We start from the raw sequence: 14,171 nt of genomic DNA, 5'->3' as shown, positions 1-14,171 counted from the left end.
TGATGATCTCAAGAGCTTCCACGATTTTAGAGACCCCTACCATGAACTGCACTAAGGAATTGTGCCTTTCAATCCAGCGTGTTTCACACATTCCAGATAGCTGTGCTTTCATTACTCTAGTTAAAACATAATTTTTCTTTTCAGAAGCACCAAAAAAGCAACAATATCTATTATTACTCCGATGCAGTTTCTAACACTCTGGACAGTAGATATTTTTGATATAGAAAGATTAAGAGCATGGTCAAAGCATGGACAACGCAAAGCATCCTTAGGTACCTTTTGAACTTCTTTTACAGCGCCACAATGTTTTGAAACCATTATAGCACATTTATCAGTGCCTATGGCAACACAATTTTTCAAGTATAGCCCAAAAACTCGAAGAAAATCAACACAAAATTTCCAAGCATTAATGATCTCTTTGAAGTTTGCAGGGCAGGCCGAAGGATTCATCGTGTAGGCGGAGGTGGAGACAAGTGTATATATCTGCTTTTGATGTCCAAAATTGCTTACTCTCATGAACATTCAGATAATGGAGAGTAGCGGGCGTAGCTGCGTTGCCCTAAGGTGGCTTTGTGCTGCGGTGAGTTGTTAGTAGTACTAGCAGTAGTATTTATGGATCGAAGGATTCTATTTTAAAGGTTGTAATGGCTTCAGCCCTGTAGAAGATCAAAAGTCTCACAGAACATCCATATATATGAACAATAATACTCCTCTTCGTCCAACCGAAATTCTTCAAAAGAAATATTAATAGGAACTTATTGAACTAAAATACTATTCATCGCAAATTTTTTAAGTATATTCAAATTTTATCCAGAATTTAAATTGCAATTCAAAATTGTCATATTTAGCAGAAAAGCTGAAAACGTAGGGTGGTATCAGTTTACTATAGGGTGGTAATCAATTTACCAATACTGATATAAAAATTTTAACTGCAAATAACCAGGGGTTTAAGGGGTCAGCGCCCCATGTTATATCTTGCTTAGGCCTGGATACGATTTGGGAAACAATCAGAAATAAAGTTAAAAAAAGGGTTTTTCAACTGAAACTAAGGAACAGCTTTAAAACCTATTTGGACAAAAATTGTTCTTTATATGAAGGTGGTTGTCTACTCTTCAACTCTTTGCTTTTTAATCTGAAGTTTGACAATGTGTCCAAATTCTTTGAGGATATTTATTGAAACACAAGGGCTATTGAACTGGAAAAAGAAGGTTTTTCAAAGCACTAAAAAGCTTTAGCCTAATGAGCGATGTGTTTAGTCCCCTTTATATACTGAATAGCTTCAATTCAATTAATTTTTAAGGCTGCTTCTTTTTTTTGTTGAAAAATATTTTTTATTTGTGTAATTACATTTGATTAAACGATATATTTTATTAACACAAGACTTTTGCCAACTCAAAAAAATGGTCAATATTTCAAACTTTTTAAAGGTAATGAAAAAAATATTTCAAATAAAATTAAAGTGTATAAAAATGGAAAAAGTCAAGTAATTACAAGAAAAGGCAAAACAATGGCCTAATTATGAAAAATAAGATAGGAACTCCTAGAACTCAGTTTTATTGAGCAATGATGAAGTGTTGGAAAGACATTATTGAACAATATAGTTATTTTTTAACTTGGTTATCAAACACCGATATATTAAATACGTGCGGATGAAGGATGAGAGATTGCCGAAGATTGTTCTTTTCGGCCAACTGGCTAGAGCTAAACGGAAAGCAGGTGATCCTCGTCTGGGGTGGGGGGACGTCATAAAGAAAAATTTAAAGGAAATGGGAACTTCGTGGGAGGGTGTGAAAAGGGGTAGGGTATCGAGGGAGGGTTTGAATGGATTGGGATGGAGGAGGAGCGTGAGTAACTGTGTGGGCCTCGGGCGGATTGGTGCTGCGGTGAGTTGTTAGTAGTAGTAATAGTAAAACTTAGAGATTATAAAAAGTAATGCATTTTCAAAGTAGTTCTTTCAAAGTAAAACTTTTGCTAATTTTGACGGCGTGTTATTATTGGGATTGCCCCTTTTTAAGCTGTTTTTCTTCTTTTTTATAATTATGCGAACTTTCGTATGTACTAATAACTTGGGGTGTTTAACTTCAAACTCGAAACAAACACATTATTGGAATCACCATAAAAGCTGATTCTTTGATTAAACGTTATCAATGTTTAAACTCTTATATTTTATGTTGATAAGGATTGCTATTTGCTTACCATTCCCTACTATGAAGAATTTGATTTTTTTTTTTTTTTTTTTTTTTTTTTTTTTTTTTTTTTTTTACTCCAAGCAAATCACGTGGAAAAAAGTTTACATAAAACTGAAAATGGATCACTCATTCACAATTTAGAACTTATATTATTCGTATTAAGGGTCGAAACCTATTGGCAGGCACCCAACCATGGACCCACACACTATTTTTTCATGGTTTTCCCCTATTCTGCTCTCTTTAGTTTGGTTTGCTCGCAATTAATTTATAGTTGCAAATTTCAGGAAGTGCCCACGCCCCCCCCCCAGCAGCTTCCTATGGTTGGGGCAGAGATTATTTTTCTCTACTAGTTCCCAGCTCCGCTTGCTGTGTTTCCAAGCCTACGTCGATTTTAGACTCCTGCCCTCGGAGCAAACTAAGCACGTAGCCCCTCCATCCGCAGATTTGCAAATTGTTGTAAAAAGTGCTCTGATATTTATCTGTAAATACCTGTCAATCAATATAGAGCTACCCGGGTAATATGAATATAGGGTAATATTACGTATAAGTAGGACAAGATAAACTTAACAACTGATAATAAAGATTGCATCAGATCACCTTCACTAAGAGACACTCATATTTAGGATGTTAACTAGGTGTCATCTTTTTGGATTTCTTAGTTCTGTTTTAATTAAGGTAAATTTTATCTTCTATTCGAGCAGAAAATTTGAATTTTCTGCTCATGTTAACTACTTCATTAACATAGAATAGAATAGAAATAGAATAAGGCCTTATTCTTAAAACTTTTCACAAGCGATAAATCGCCGAATATAAGTTCGTGTCATACAAAAAAAAATTAAGTAGATACAAAATACAAACAACATACAAACAACATACAAACAACATACACATAACAACATACAACATACACATACAAACAACAACCATCACAAGCACTTCAATGAAATTAGGATAAGGGACACCAAAACATTAAGAAATACAAACAGACAAATAGAAATTAAACAATTAAGAAAAATATTAAAGTAGCATAGAATAAGGTCATATCAAACAGGTCATACTTTAAAGGTAAAACTTTAGTCATAAAACGGCATATAATAAAATAAGTCATAAAAGAAAAAAAACAACAAGTGTCAAAAGAGTAAAAAAAAAAGAATTCATTAATAGGTATTGGAGGTGTTAAGGATTTGAGTGAAGGTTGGTATAAAGCTATCTAAATATCTTTTTGTTTTATTCTATACAGGTTTCAGAATGGGGATGGGATTTTTTGCCTCTCTTGGGAGAGGCTTCCGTTCAGGATTATGGGAAGGCAGAAAATACAACCTTAAAACAGCAGCCAAGGAGGGTCACTAGGCAGTGGCAGATCCAGGTGGGGGCGCGGGTGGCACCCTCCCCCTATCGTAGTGGTGGATTTGGAGATAATATCATATTGTCATATTAAATATCATATTTTTTGTAGAGGGTGAACAGCTTTTCATTTTTTCATGGCGGGGTGGTTTTTATAATTTACTATTTTTGTATCAATATTTTTCAATCATTTTAATTTCAACACTTTTATTAGAACTTTAACCCTCACCAAGTTTTAGATTAAATTTACGACCCTACCTACGGCGTATAATCATTGAGCTTCCCTTTAAAGTGCTGGTATTTCTTTATTCACACGTTTATGGGATTAAAATATTCTGCGCCCCCCCGCTTAAAAAAAATCCTGCATCTGCCCCTCTCAGTATGGTCCAGACTCAATGAAACCCTTGTAGATGCCACGGGGTATAGTTAAAGTCCAAAGAGAAAACAAAATTAGAACTATAATAATTTATTAACAAAAATGATAGTTATTGTCACCGATGAGGCCAGGCTAAATGGCATTTTTTTTACAAATAAAATAACAATTACTGGTTAAGAACATAGACAATAAAAGACACAAAACAAAATTCAAATGTCTTTTTGTTGTGTATTTGGGTGGCACTAATCGACTTCTGTGACGGGTTAGCACCGACGTTGTACAGGTGGAGGCAAGACCGTATCTAGAAGGAGGGGTTAGGAGGTTTGAATCTGTATCCCCTCCCCCGAAATGTTTGTCCGACTCGTAAAAACTTAACAAAAATGAATATAAACAAACTTTTTATACGTTTTTTGATGTTTTTGTATCCTCCCCCCGCCTTGAAAAAATCCTGGATACGGTCCTGAGTGGAGGGAATACTGAACAATGTTTTTCCAAGGAAGAGAATAAAATATAAAAAACAAATTTTTTCAACTGAAAGTAAGGAGCGACATTAAAACTTAATATGAACAGAAATTATTCTTTGTATGAAAGGGGTTGCCTCCTCTTTCAAACCTCGCTCTTTACACCAAAGTTTGACTCTTTGTCACAGCTCTACTTTCTAAAATAATAAAAAACTTTAGCCTAAAGAGATAAGTGTTGAAGAGGGGGCAGCCTCTTTCGTATAGGGATTAATTTTTATTCGCTTTGAGTTATAATGTTACTCCTTAATCTTAGTTCCAAAACTTTTCCTTTTTATTTAATTCTGACTTTCCTTCAAATAATATCAGTTAATTCCCTTCCCTCACGGGAAACTCCTCCGTGAAAAGTTTCACACTCCCCAAAATTTCCAATGGGCCAGTTCCATCGTCACTGAAACTCCCCCCCCCTCGCTATAAGAATTTTTTGCAGAAGATTCAGCCTGAAAAGTTCCCCTAAGCATAATTTCATTAGAAAAAAGGATTTAAATTCTAATTGTTTTCCGATCACACAGGAAATTCTCCTTCCGAGGAAATTATTTTTCAGAAATGCAAACACGCTAAAAATTTTACCTGGAGCATTTCCACGCACAAATTGAGTTTTAAAAAGAGAAAATAAGACAAATAAATATAATTTCGTATAAGAATTCTGTCAAATCTCCCCACTGTAAGGTTTACCCTGGAAAGTTCACCACCAGAATTTTCCCTCCACATGGAAAATTATCCACATGAAAGCCACCTAGAGCACAACCCCCCCCCCCCCCGAAAATTGTCTGTATATTTCCCAGTAACAAAAACTAAACGTAAACAATGGACAACTTTTACAACTTAAGGACCTATCATCAGGGGTCTGGGGAGGAGGGATCATATTATCTCTAGAGGTATGGCTTCTGGATTTTCAACTTCGCTGGACAAAATGACTATCTCAAAATTATGATCAGACGATTTTGGAAGAAAAGGGGCGTGGTAGGGGGCTAGTTACCCTCTAATCTTTTTGGCCCCATAAAAGGGTAATTTCCGATCAAATGTACCCCCTCTCGATGTTCTTAGACCATTGGTTTGATACGATTACCACTGGGGGAAAAAATGACAAGAAACAAATAAACATGCATCCATGGTCTTTCTTGTGACAATAAATGCAAAATTCCATATTTTGCAGATAGTTGTTTGAAAACTCTACAGTAGAATTCTCTGAATCTACTAAAGTAGAATACGCTGAATCTGATGGTGTAGTTTTCATTAAAATTCTTTGATTTTTAGGGGGTGTTTTCCTTCTTTTTGTAAAATCGGGCAAATTTTCTCTAAGCTTAATGAATCTTATATATTTTGAATCAGCATTATAAACCGATTCTTTTGAAATAATTATTGATATCAAAATTCTGTTTTTAAGAATTTCGGTTACTATTGAGTCGTGTCACTCCTTACTTACAGTTTGTTACCACAAGCTGCATGAAATTAGATAGAAATTAAAGAAATATACCGTTCGATGCCCAACTTTTTTTTTCAAAAGTAATAGGCCTAATCACTGCTTTTACTATTCTGACCTATGTATGCTTATTATTTCACATTTTAGGAGGATTACCTTTTCCACAATAGCTTGCTCTTCACGTTAAAGTTTTTTATTACTTCTAAAAGAGCTTCTTATTCTAATTAAACCGCTTTTGTGTTTCAAGAGTAGTTTTTGAGGAATCAGGACAAAAAGTCAAATTTTAGCGGAAAGAGCGAGTTATTGAGGAGGGGCCAGCCTCCCCAATATACGAAACCTCAAAATAAAGCTTTTCTCGTGTAAAATAACCCCACCTACCCACCTTGAGAATACCACCCGAACAATTCTATCCTCACTGAAAATCCTCTAGTGAAATTTCTCACGGATATTTCAAAATCAAGTTGGAAATCTCCCTTCTTGAAAAGTTTTTCTCGGAAATACCACCACCCCCAGTGTAAATTTATGTTAAATTTAAAGTCATAGCTCTTCATTTTCTCAGAAAAAAAAGTATAACCGGTTCTAGTCCTGGTAGCCTTTCGGTTTATAGGGGAACGCTGAACCACAAGGCTGTGACCTATTTTAGCAATTAATAAAAAAAAAACTTTTTCCACAAAATAAGTTTTTCAAAGAAAAGTAAAGAACTCCATTAAACAGAAAATGAGCAAAAATAAAATCAATAATCTACCAAGCGTGAAACTACTACAAATCAGCATCGATAAATAAATGAAACCCAAAACGAACAGAAATTACAATAAATAACCGAGTCAAACTCAAAACGAGCAGAAATTAACATGATTTGGGCTCAAAACCCCTATGCCTTCCCAAGGCCAGAACATAATTTGCACTTTACAGAATAAAATATAAATGTTTTTACTTTTATAACTTTAACAAATCAAATAATATTATTATAAAATAATATTATTTACATTTTGATTACTAAATATCAGTATATGTATATTAAACTGACAATGCACATTCATTTGTATTTTTTTTCAGTTAAGTGCAAATTATTTTGTGGCTTTTGGATGGCATAAGAGTTACGCGCCCACCTCATGTTAATTTCTGTTGGTTTTGGGCTGGGCTTGGTTATTTATTGTAATTTCTGTTTGTTTTGGGTTTCATTTATTTATCGATGCTGATTTGTGGTAGTTTCATAATTGGTAGATTATTTGATTTTATTTTTGCTCATTTTTTGTTTAATGGAGTTCTTCCAGAAATTTCCAGAACTTTCGACTACGTTGAACAAAATGGATATTTCAAAATTTTGATTGGGTGTTTTTGGGAAAATGGTGGGCGTGAGAGGGGTTTTAGTTGCCCTTCAATCACTTTCGACTATTAAAAACTAGCCCTTTAAATTTTCAGTTGAATGAGCCCTTTTTGATGTTTTTACAACATCGCTTTCTATTAAAACCTTACATGCTCTCAGGGCATGACTTACAACCCTTGCCCTGAGGGTTGTTGGGGGGGGGTTCATCCTTAAAGACATAATTTCCAAAACTTTCAACTACGTTGAATAAAATGACTATCTAAAAATTTTGATTCGATGTGTTTTGGGAAAAGGTGGGCGTTAGAGGGGGGATAGTTGGCCTCAAATCACTTTCTACTATTAAAAAGGGCACTAGCCCTTTGAATTTCCAATCAAATGAGCCCTTTTTCATATTTCTCTGACAAAGATTTCAATAAAAACCTTATATGCCCCCAGGGAATAACTTGTAACCCTGGCCCCGAAGACTGTGGGGCAGTGTCCTCCTCAAAACCACACTTTCTATCTGGAAATCAACAACGCTGAACAAAATGGCAGTCTCAAAATTTTGATTGGATGTGTTTTATTGGACGTGGAAGGGGTGTTAGTTGCCTTTCAACCACTTTCGACTATTAAAAAGGGCACAAGCCACTACAATTTCCAATTGAGTGAGCCCTTTTCGAATTTTGATTGGATATGTTTGGGGAAATGGTGGGCGTGGAAGGGATGTTAGTTGCCTTCCAATCCCTTTTAACTATTAAAAAGGGCACTAGCCATTTCAGTTTTCAATCGAATGAGCCCCTTTTGAAGTATCTACGACAACGCGTTCTTTAAATACCTTATATACCCCCAGAGCATAAATTAAAAAAACCTGCCCTATGGGCTGTGGGGGAGTGTTCCTCAAAAACATAGTTTCTATCTGGAAATCCACAACACTGAACAAAATAGCTATCTAAAAATTTTGATTGGATGTGTTTGAGATAAAGATGGACGAGAGAGGGGGGCTAGTTTCCCTCAAATCCCTTTCGTTTATTAAAAAGGGCACTAGACCTTTGAATTTCCAATCGAATGAGTCGTTTTTCAAGTTTCTACGACAAATATTTCCAAAAAAAACTTATATGCTTCAGGGCATAACTTATAAACCATGCCCTGAAGACTGTGGGGGGAGTGTCCTGCTCAAAGGTATAATATCCTGAACTTTAACTACGTAGAACAAAATGGCTATCTCAAAATTTTGATTGGATGTGTTTGGGGAAATGGTGGGTGTGGAAGGGGTGTTAGTTGCCTTAAAAATACATTTGACTATTAAAAAGGGCACTAGCCATTTCAATTTCTAATCGAATGAGTCCTTTTTCAAGTTTCTACGACAACGCATTCTATAAAAACTTTATATGTCTCAGGGCATAACTTACAACCCTTGCCCTGAGGGCTGTGAGGGGGTTGTTATCCTAAAATACCTAATTTACAGAACTTAAAACCACGTTGAACAAAATAGCTATCCCAAAATTCTGATTGGATGTATTTGGGGGAATGATGGGCGTGGGGGATGGGGTTAGTTACCCTCCAATCACTTTCGACTATTAAAAAGGGGAACTAGCCCTTCAAATTTCTTTTCGAATGAGCCTTATTTGAAGTTTCTACGACAACACCTTCTATAAAAAACCTTAAATGCCCCCAGGGCATAACTTACAACCCTTGCCCTGAAGGCTGTGGGGTAGTGTCCTCCTCAAAACCTTAATTTCTAGCTGGAAATCAACTACGCTGAACAAAATGGCAGTTTCAAAATTTTGATTGGATGTGTTTTATTAAATGGTGGGCGTGGACGGGGTGTTAGTTGCCTTTCAACCACTTTCGACTATTAAAAAGGGCACTAACCACTCCAATTTCCAATCAAATGAGTCTTTTTCGAAGTTTCTAAGACAACTCCTTCCATACAAAGTGCCCGGGTATGGAGGGAAAAAAATTAATAAAACAATGTGCCCACATCGTCCTTTACTTGGACAGCGCTATCGCGCTGCTTATGAAAATGTCAAGCCTTCCCATAACTTTCGACTATAAAAAGGGCACAAGCCACTCCCATTTCCAATCGAATGAGCCCTTTTTGAAGTTTCTACGACAACTTCTTTGATACGAACTGCCCTGCTCTAAAGGAAAAAAAATAATAAATGATACATTGTACCAACATCGTTCTTATATGCCCACAGGACATAACTTAAAAGCCTTGCCCCGAAGGTTGTGGGGGAGTGTCCTCCTCAAAAACATATTTTCTATCTGAAAATCAACTACGCTGAACAAAATGGCTATCTCTGAACTTTGATTGGATATGTTTGGGGGAATGATGGGCGTGCGGAGGGGGGTTTGTTACTTGCCTTCCAATCACTTTCGACTATTAAAAAGGGCACAATCCACTCCAACTTTCAATTGAATGAGCCCTTTTCGAAGTGTCTACGAGTACTTCTTCGATACGAAGTGCCCTGCACTAAAGGAAAAAATAGTAAATGAAACGTGCCCTAAGGACATAACTTAAAACCCTTGCCCCGAGGGTTGTGGGGGAGCGTCCTCCTAAAAATATATTTTCTATCTGGAAATCAACTACGCTGAACAAAACGGCTGTCTCAAAATTTTGATTGGATGTGTTTGGGGGAATGATGGGCGTGGTGGGGGGCTAGTTGCCATCCAATCACTTTCGACTATTGAAAAGGGCACTAGCTCTTTGAATTTTAAATCGACTAAGCCTTTTTTGAAGTTTCTACGACAACGCCTTATATGCCCCCAGGGCATAAATTAGAACCTTTGCCTTGAAGGCTGTGGGGGAGCTTCCCCCTCAAAAACTTAATTTCTATCTTGACATCAACTACACTGAACAAAATATCTATCTCAAAATTTTGATTGGATGTGTTTCGGGAAATAGTCGGCGTGGAAGCGGTGTTAGTTGCCTTACAATCACTTTCGACTATTAAAAAGGGCACAAGCCACTCCAATTTATAATTAAATGACCCCTTTTCAAAGCTTATATGACAACTTCTTTGATACGAAGTACACTGCTTTAAAGGAAAAAATAATAAAGTATACATTCTGCCAACATCGGTCTTATATTCCCTCAGGGCATAACTTAAAACCCTTGCCCCAAGGGTTGTGGGGGAGCAACCTCCTCAAAAATATATTTTCTATCAGAAAATCAACTACGCTGAACAAAATGGCTATCTCTGAACTTTAATTCGATGTGTTTGGGGAGGGATTAGCGGTGGTGGTAGGGGGTGGCTAGATGCCCTCCATTCACTTTCGACTATTAAAAGGGCACTAGCCATTCCAATTTCCAATCGAATGAGTCTTTTTCGAAGTTTCTACGACAACTCCTTCGATACGAAGTGCCCGGGTATGGAGAAAAAAAATAAAACATTGTGCCCACATCGTTCTTTACTTAGGCAGCGCTATCAAGCTGCCTATGAAAATGTCAGGCCTTCCAATAACTTTTGACTATTAAAAAGGGCACTATGTCTTTCGATTTCCAGTCAAATGAGCCCTTTTTGCGTTTCTACGACAATACTTCCTATATACACCTTATATGCCCCCAGGGGATAAATTACAACCCTTACCCTAAGGGCTGTGAGGGTGGTTGTCATCCTTTAAGACCTAATTTCCAGAACTTTCAATAATGTTAAACAAAATGGCTATCCAGTAGAATTTCCAGTAGAAAGAGCCCTTTTCGAAGTTTCTACGACAACTCCGTCGATACGAAGTGCCTGGGTATGGACGAAAAAAATAAAACATTGTGCCCACATCACTCTTTACTGTAAGTACAACCCTTGCCCTGAAGAATGTGGGGGAGTATCCTTCTTAAAAACATAAATTCTATCTTGAAATCAACTACGCTGAACAAAATGGCTATCTTCAAATTTTTATTGGATGTGATTGGGGGAATGATGAGCGTAGGGGGGGGGGGCTAGGTGCCCTCCAATCATTTTTGAATATTAAAAAGGGCAATAGCCACTCCAATTTCCAATTGAATGAGCCCTTTTTGAAGTTTCTACGATAACTTCTTCGATACGAAGAACATGAGTATGGAGGGAAAAAAACATTGTGCCCACATCGTTCTTTACTTAGGCAGCGCTTTCGCACTGCCTATGAAAATGGCAAGCCATCCAATAACTTTCGACTATAAAAAAGGGCACTAAGCCTTTCAACTTCCAATCGAATGAGCCCTTTTTGAGTTTCTACGACAACACTTCCTATAAACACCTTATATGCCCCCAGGGCAAAAATTACAACCCTTACCCTAAGGGCTGTGAGGGGGGTTATCATCCTCTAAGACCTAATTTCCGAAACTTTCAACTACGTTAAATAAAATGGCTATCTCAATATTTTGATTAGATGTGTCTGGGAAAGTAGTGGGGGTGAGAGGGGCGTTAGTCTTTCTCCAATCACTTTCAACTATTAAAAAAGGCACTATCCCTTTCAATTTCCAATCAAATTAGCCCTTTTGAAGTTTCTACGACAACGCTTTCAATAAAAACCTTATCTGCCCCCCGGGGATAACTTAAAACCCTTGCCCTGAGGGCTGGGGGGGGGGGGGTCATCCTCAAAGATCTAATTTCTAGAACTTTCAACTACGTTGAACAAAATAGCAATAAAAATTTTTAATTGGATGTGTTTTGGGGAATGGTGGGTGTGAGAGGGGGTTTAGTTACCCTCCAATCACTTTCGACTATTAAAAAGGGTACTAGCCCTCTCAATTTCCAATTGAATGAGCCCATTTTGAAGTTTTTACGACAACTCTCTCATTAAAAACCTTATATGCCCCCAGGGCCTAACTTAAAACCTTTGCCTTGGGGACTCTGGGGGGTTTTTTCACCCTTAAATACATAATTTCCAGAACTTTCATCTACGTTGAACAAAATGGCTATCTCTAAACTTTGATTGAATGTGTTTGGGGAAATGGTGGGCGTGAGAGTGGGTTTAATTACTCTCCACTCACTTTCGACTATTAAAAAGGGCAATTTCCATTTCTAATCAAATGAGCCCCTTCTGAAATTTCTACAACATTTTTCTATATAAACCTTATATGTCCCCAGGGTATAATTTACAACCCATGCACTGAGGGCTCTGATGGGGTTATCATCCTAAAAGACATAATTTCTAGAAATTTCGACTACGTTGAACAAAATGTATATCTTAAAATTTTAATTGGATGTGTTTGGGGAAATATTAGGCGTGAGAGTGCCCTTTTAATAGTCGAATCACTTTCGACTATTAAAAGGGCACTAGCCCTTTCAATTTTCAATTGAATGAGCCCTTTTTGATATTTTTACAACACCGTTTTCTATAAAAACCTTATATGCCCCCAGGATATAACTTAAAACCCTTGCCCTGAGGAGTGTGGGGGGAATGTCCTGCTCAAAGGTATAATTTCCTGAACTTTAAACTGCGTGGAACAAAATGACTATCTAAAAAATTTATATTGGATCTGTTTCGGGAAATGGTGGGCGTGGAAGGGGTGTTCGTTGCCTTCCAATAAGTTTCGAGTATTAAAAAGGGCACTAGCCATTTCAATTTCCAATCGAATGAGACTTTTTTGAAGTTTCTACGACGACGCTTTCTATAAAAACCTTATATGCCCCAGGGTCCTTCTCAAAAACAAATTTTCCATCTGGAAATCAACTACGCTGATCAAAATGGCTATCTCAAAATTTTTATTGAATGTGTTTGGTGGAGTTATGGGCATGGGGGGGCTAGCTGCCCTCCAATCACTTTCGACCATTAAAAAGAGCACTAGCCACTCCAATTTTCAATTGAATGAGCCCTTTTCGAAGTTTCTACGACAACTCCTTCGATACAAAGTGTCCGGGTATGGAGGAAAAAAAAAATAAAACATTGTGCCTAACTCGATCAATGCCCACATTGCGCCACCAGCTTGCTGCCACGGTAAGATGTCGGTGACGTACCACCGGCGCAATCAATGTTGATCGCAAACATTAATGTTTTCATCAGTCTTTCTGAAATCTCAGCTTGAGTTTACAAAAGATTCAGGCTTATTTATGAGTTAAAAACTTCGCTGGCTGGACGCTAGTCTTCTTCGTGATTCCTCAAGAGAAGTAGAAATCTGGTAGAAACGAAATGGCTGTGGCGTTTCAGAACCATTGCCTAATAAATGAAATAATAGATAATATATTCGCCGTGGCATTCAATAAGATTCAAGGAATCTAATTAAAAGGGAGCATACACAAAAGACAAATTAGGCCAGTAGACCATAAGAAATCCAAAAATACCCAAGACAATAAAAAAGTCCCAATGAACTTTTTTTATGGTAAAAATTTTCAGAAAGAAGATTTTATTTTCTTTAATCTATCAGGTATTCAATAATGGTGTATTAAACATTAAGAAAATGTATCTAAAAATAGCAAAAGAAAACAAAATTCTACAAACTTACGATTCTGCTGTCGCAATAATCTGTTGGCTATCAATATCAAAATCCAACTGAACCTGTATATTGTATGCGTTCTGTTCAACTTAAAAATAAAATTCTTAGCTACGAATGATGTAAGAATCTTATAACAATTGGGAAACTGCATTCAAAATGATTTAATCTCATCAAACAGTTCGTGGTAACGAACTGTAAGTAAGGAGTGACCCGGCTCAATAGCAACCGAAACTCTGAATAACGGATACCAATTTTGATACCAATAGATGCATCAAAAGCATTGGATTTTTATGCCAATTTCAAATATAAAAATTTCATCAAGTTTAGCGTTACCCATCAAAAGTTACGAGCCTGAGAACATTTGCCTTATTATCGAAAAAGGGGGAAAACACCCCCTAAAGTCATAGAATCTGAATGGAAATGACACCATCAGATTCAGCGTATCAGATAACCCTATTCTAGGGATTTTAAGCTCCTATATGCAAAAATATGGAATTTTTTTGGCCAGACGAAACATCACAGATGTGTGCTTAATTGTGTTTTTTTTTCTTCCCAGGTGTGATCGTATCTAGCCAGTGGTCCTAAAATATTGAGATAGGG

At 36.9% G+C, this 14,171-nt stretch overlaps 1 protein-coding gene across 1 annotated transcript in view; it reads left to right on the top strand.

The window, feature by feature from the left end:
- The first annotated feature begins 2,813 nt into the window (after positions 1-2,813).
- LOC148943899 (proclotting enzyme-like) overlaps positions 2,814-14,171 on the top strand; it is a 75,481-nt gene continuing 64,123 nt past the window's right edge. Inside the window, exon 1 of the mRNA XM_089101275.1 lies at positions 2,814-2,864. Coding sequence (XP_088957401.1) covers positions 2,814-2,864 — 51 coding nt within the window. The remainder of the gene's footprint in view (positions 2,865-14,171) is intronic.

The sequence above is a fragment of the Artemia sp. Qi Xiang Cuo genome, chromosome 15 (assembly GCF_049724085.1).
Source record: "Artemia sp. Qi Xiang Cuo chromosome 15, ASM4972408v1, whole genome shotgun sequence".
In the NCBI taxonomy this organism is placed as follows: domain Eukaryota; kingdom Metazoa; phylum Arthropoda; class Branchiopoda; order Anostraca; family Artemiidae; genus Artemia; species Artemia sp. Qi Xiang Cuo.
Note: the sequence above shows the minus strand (reverse complement) of the source record. Positions and strands in the feature narration are given on the sequence as shown.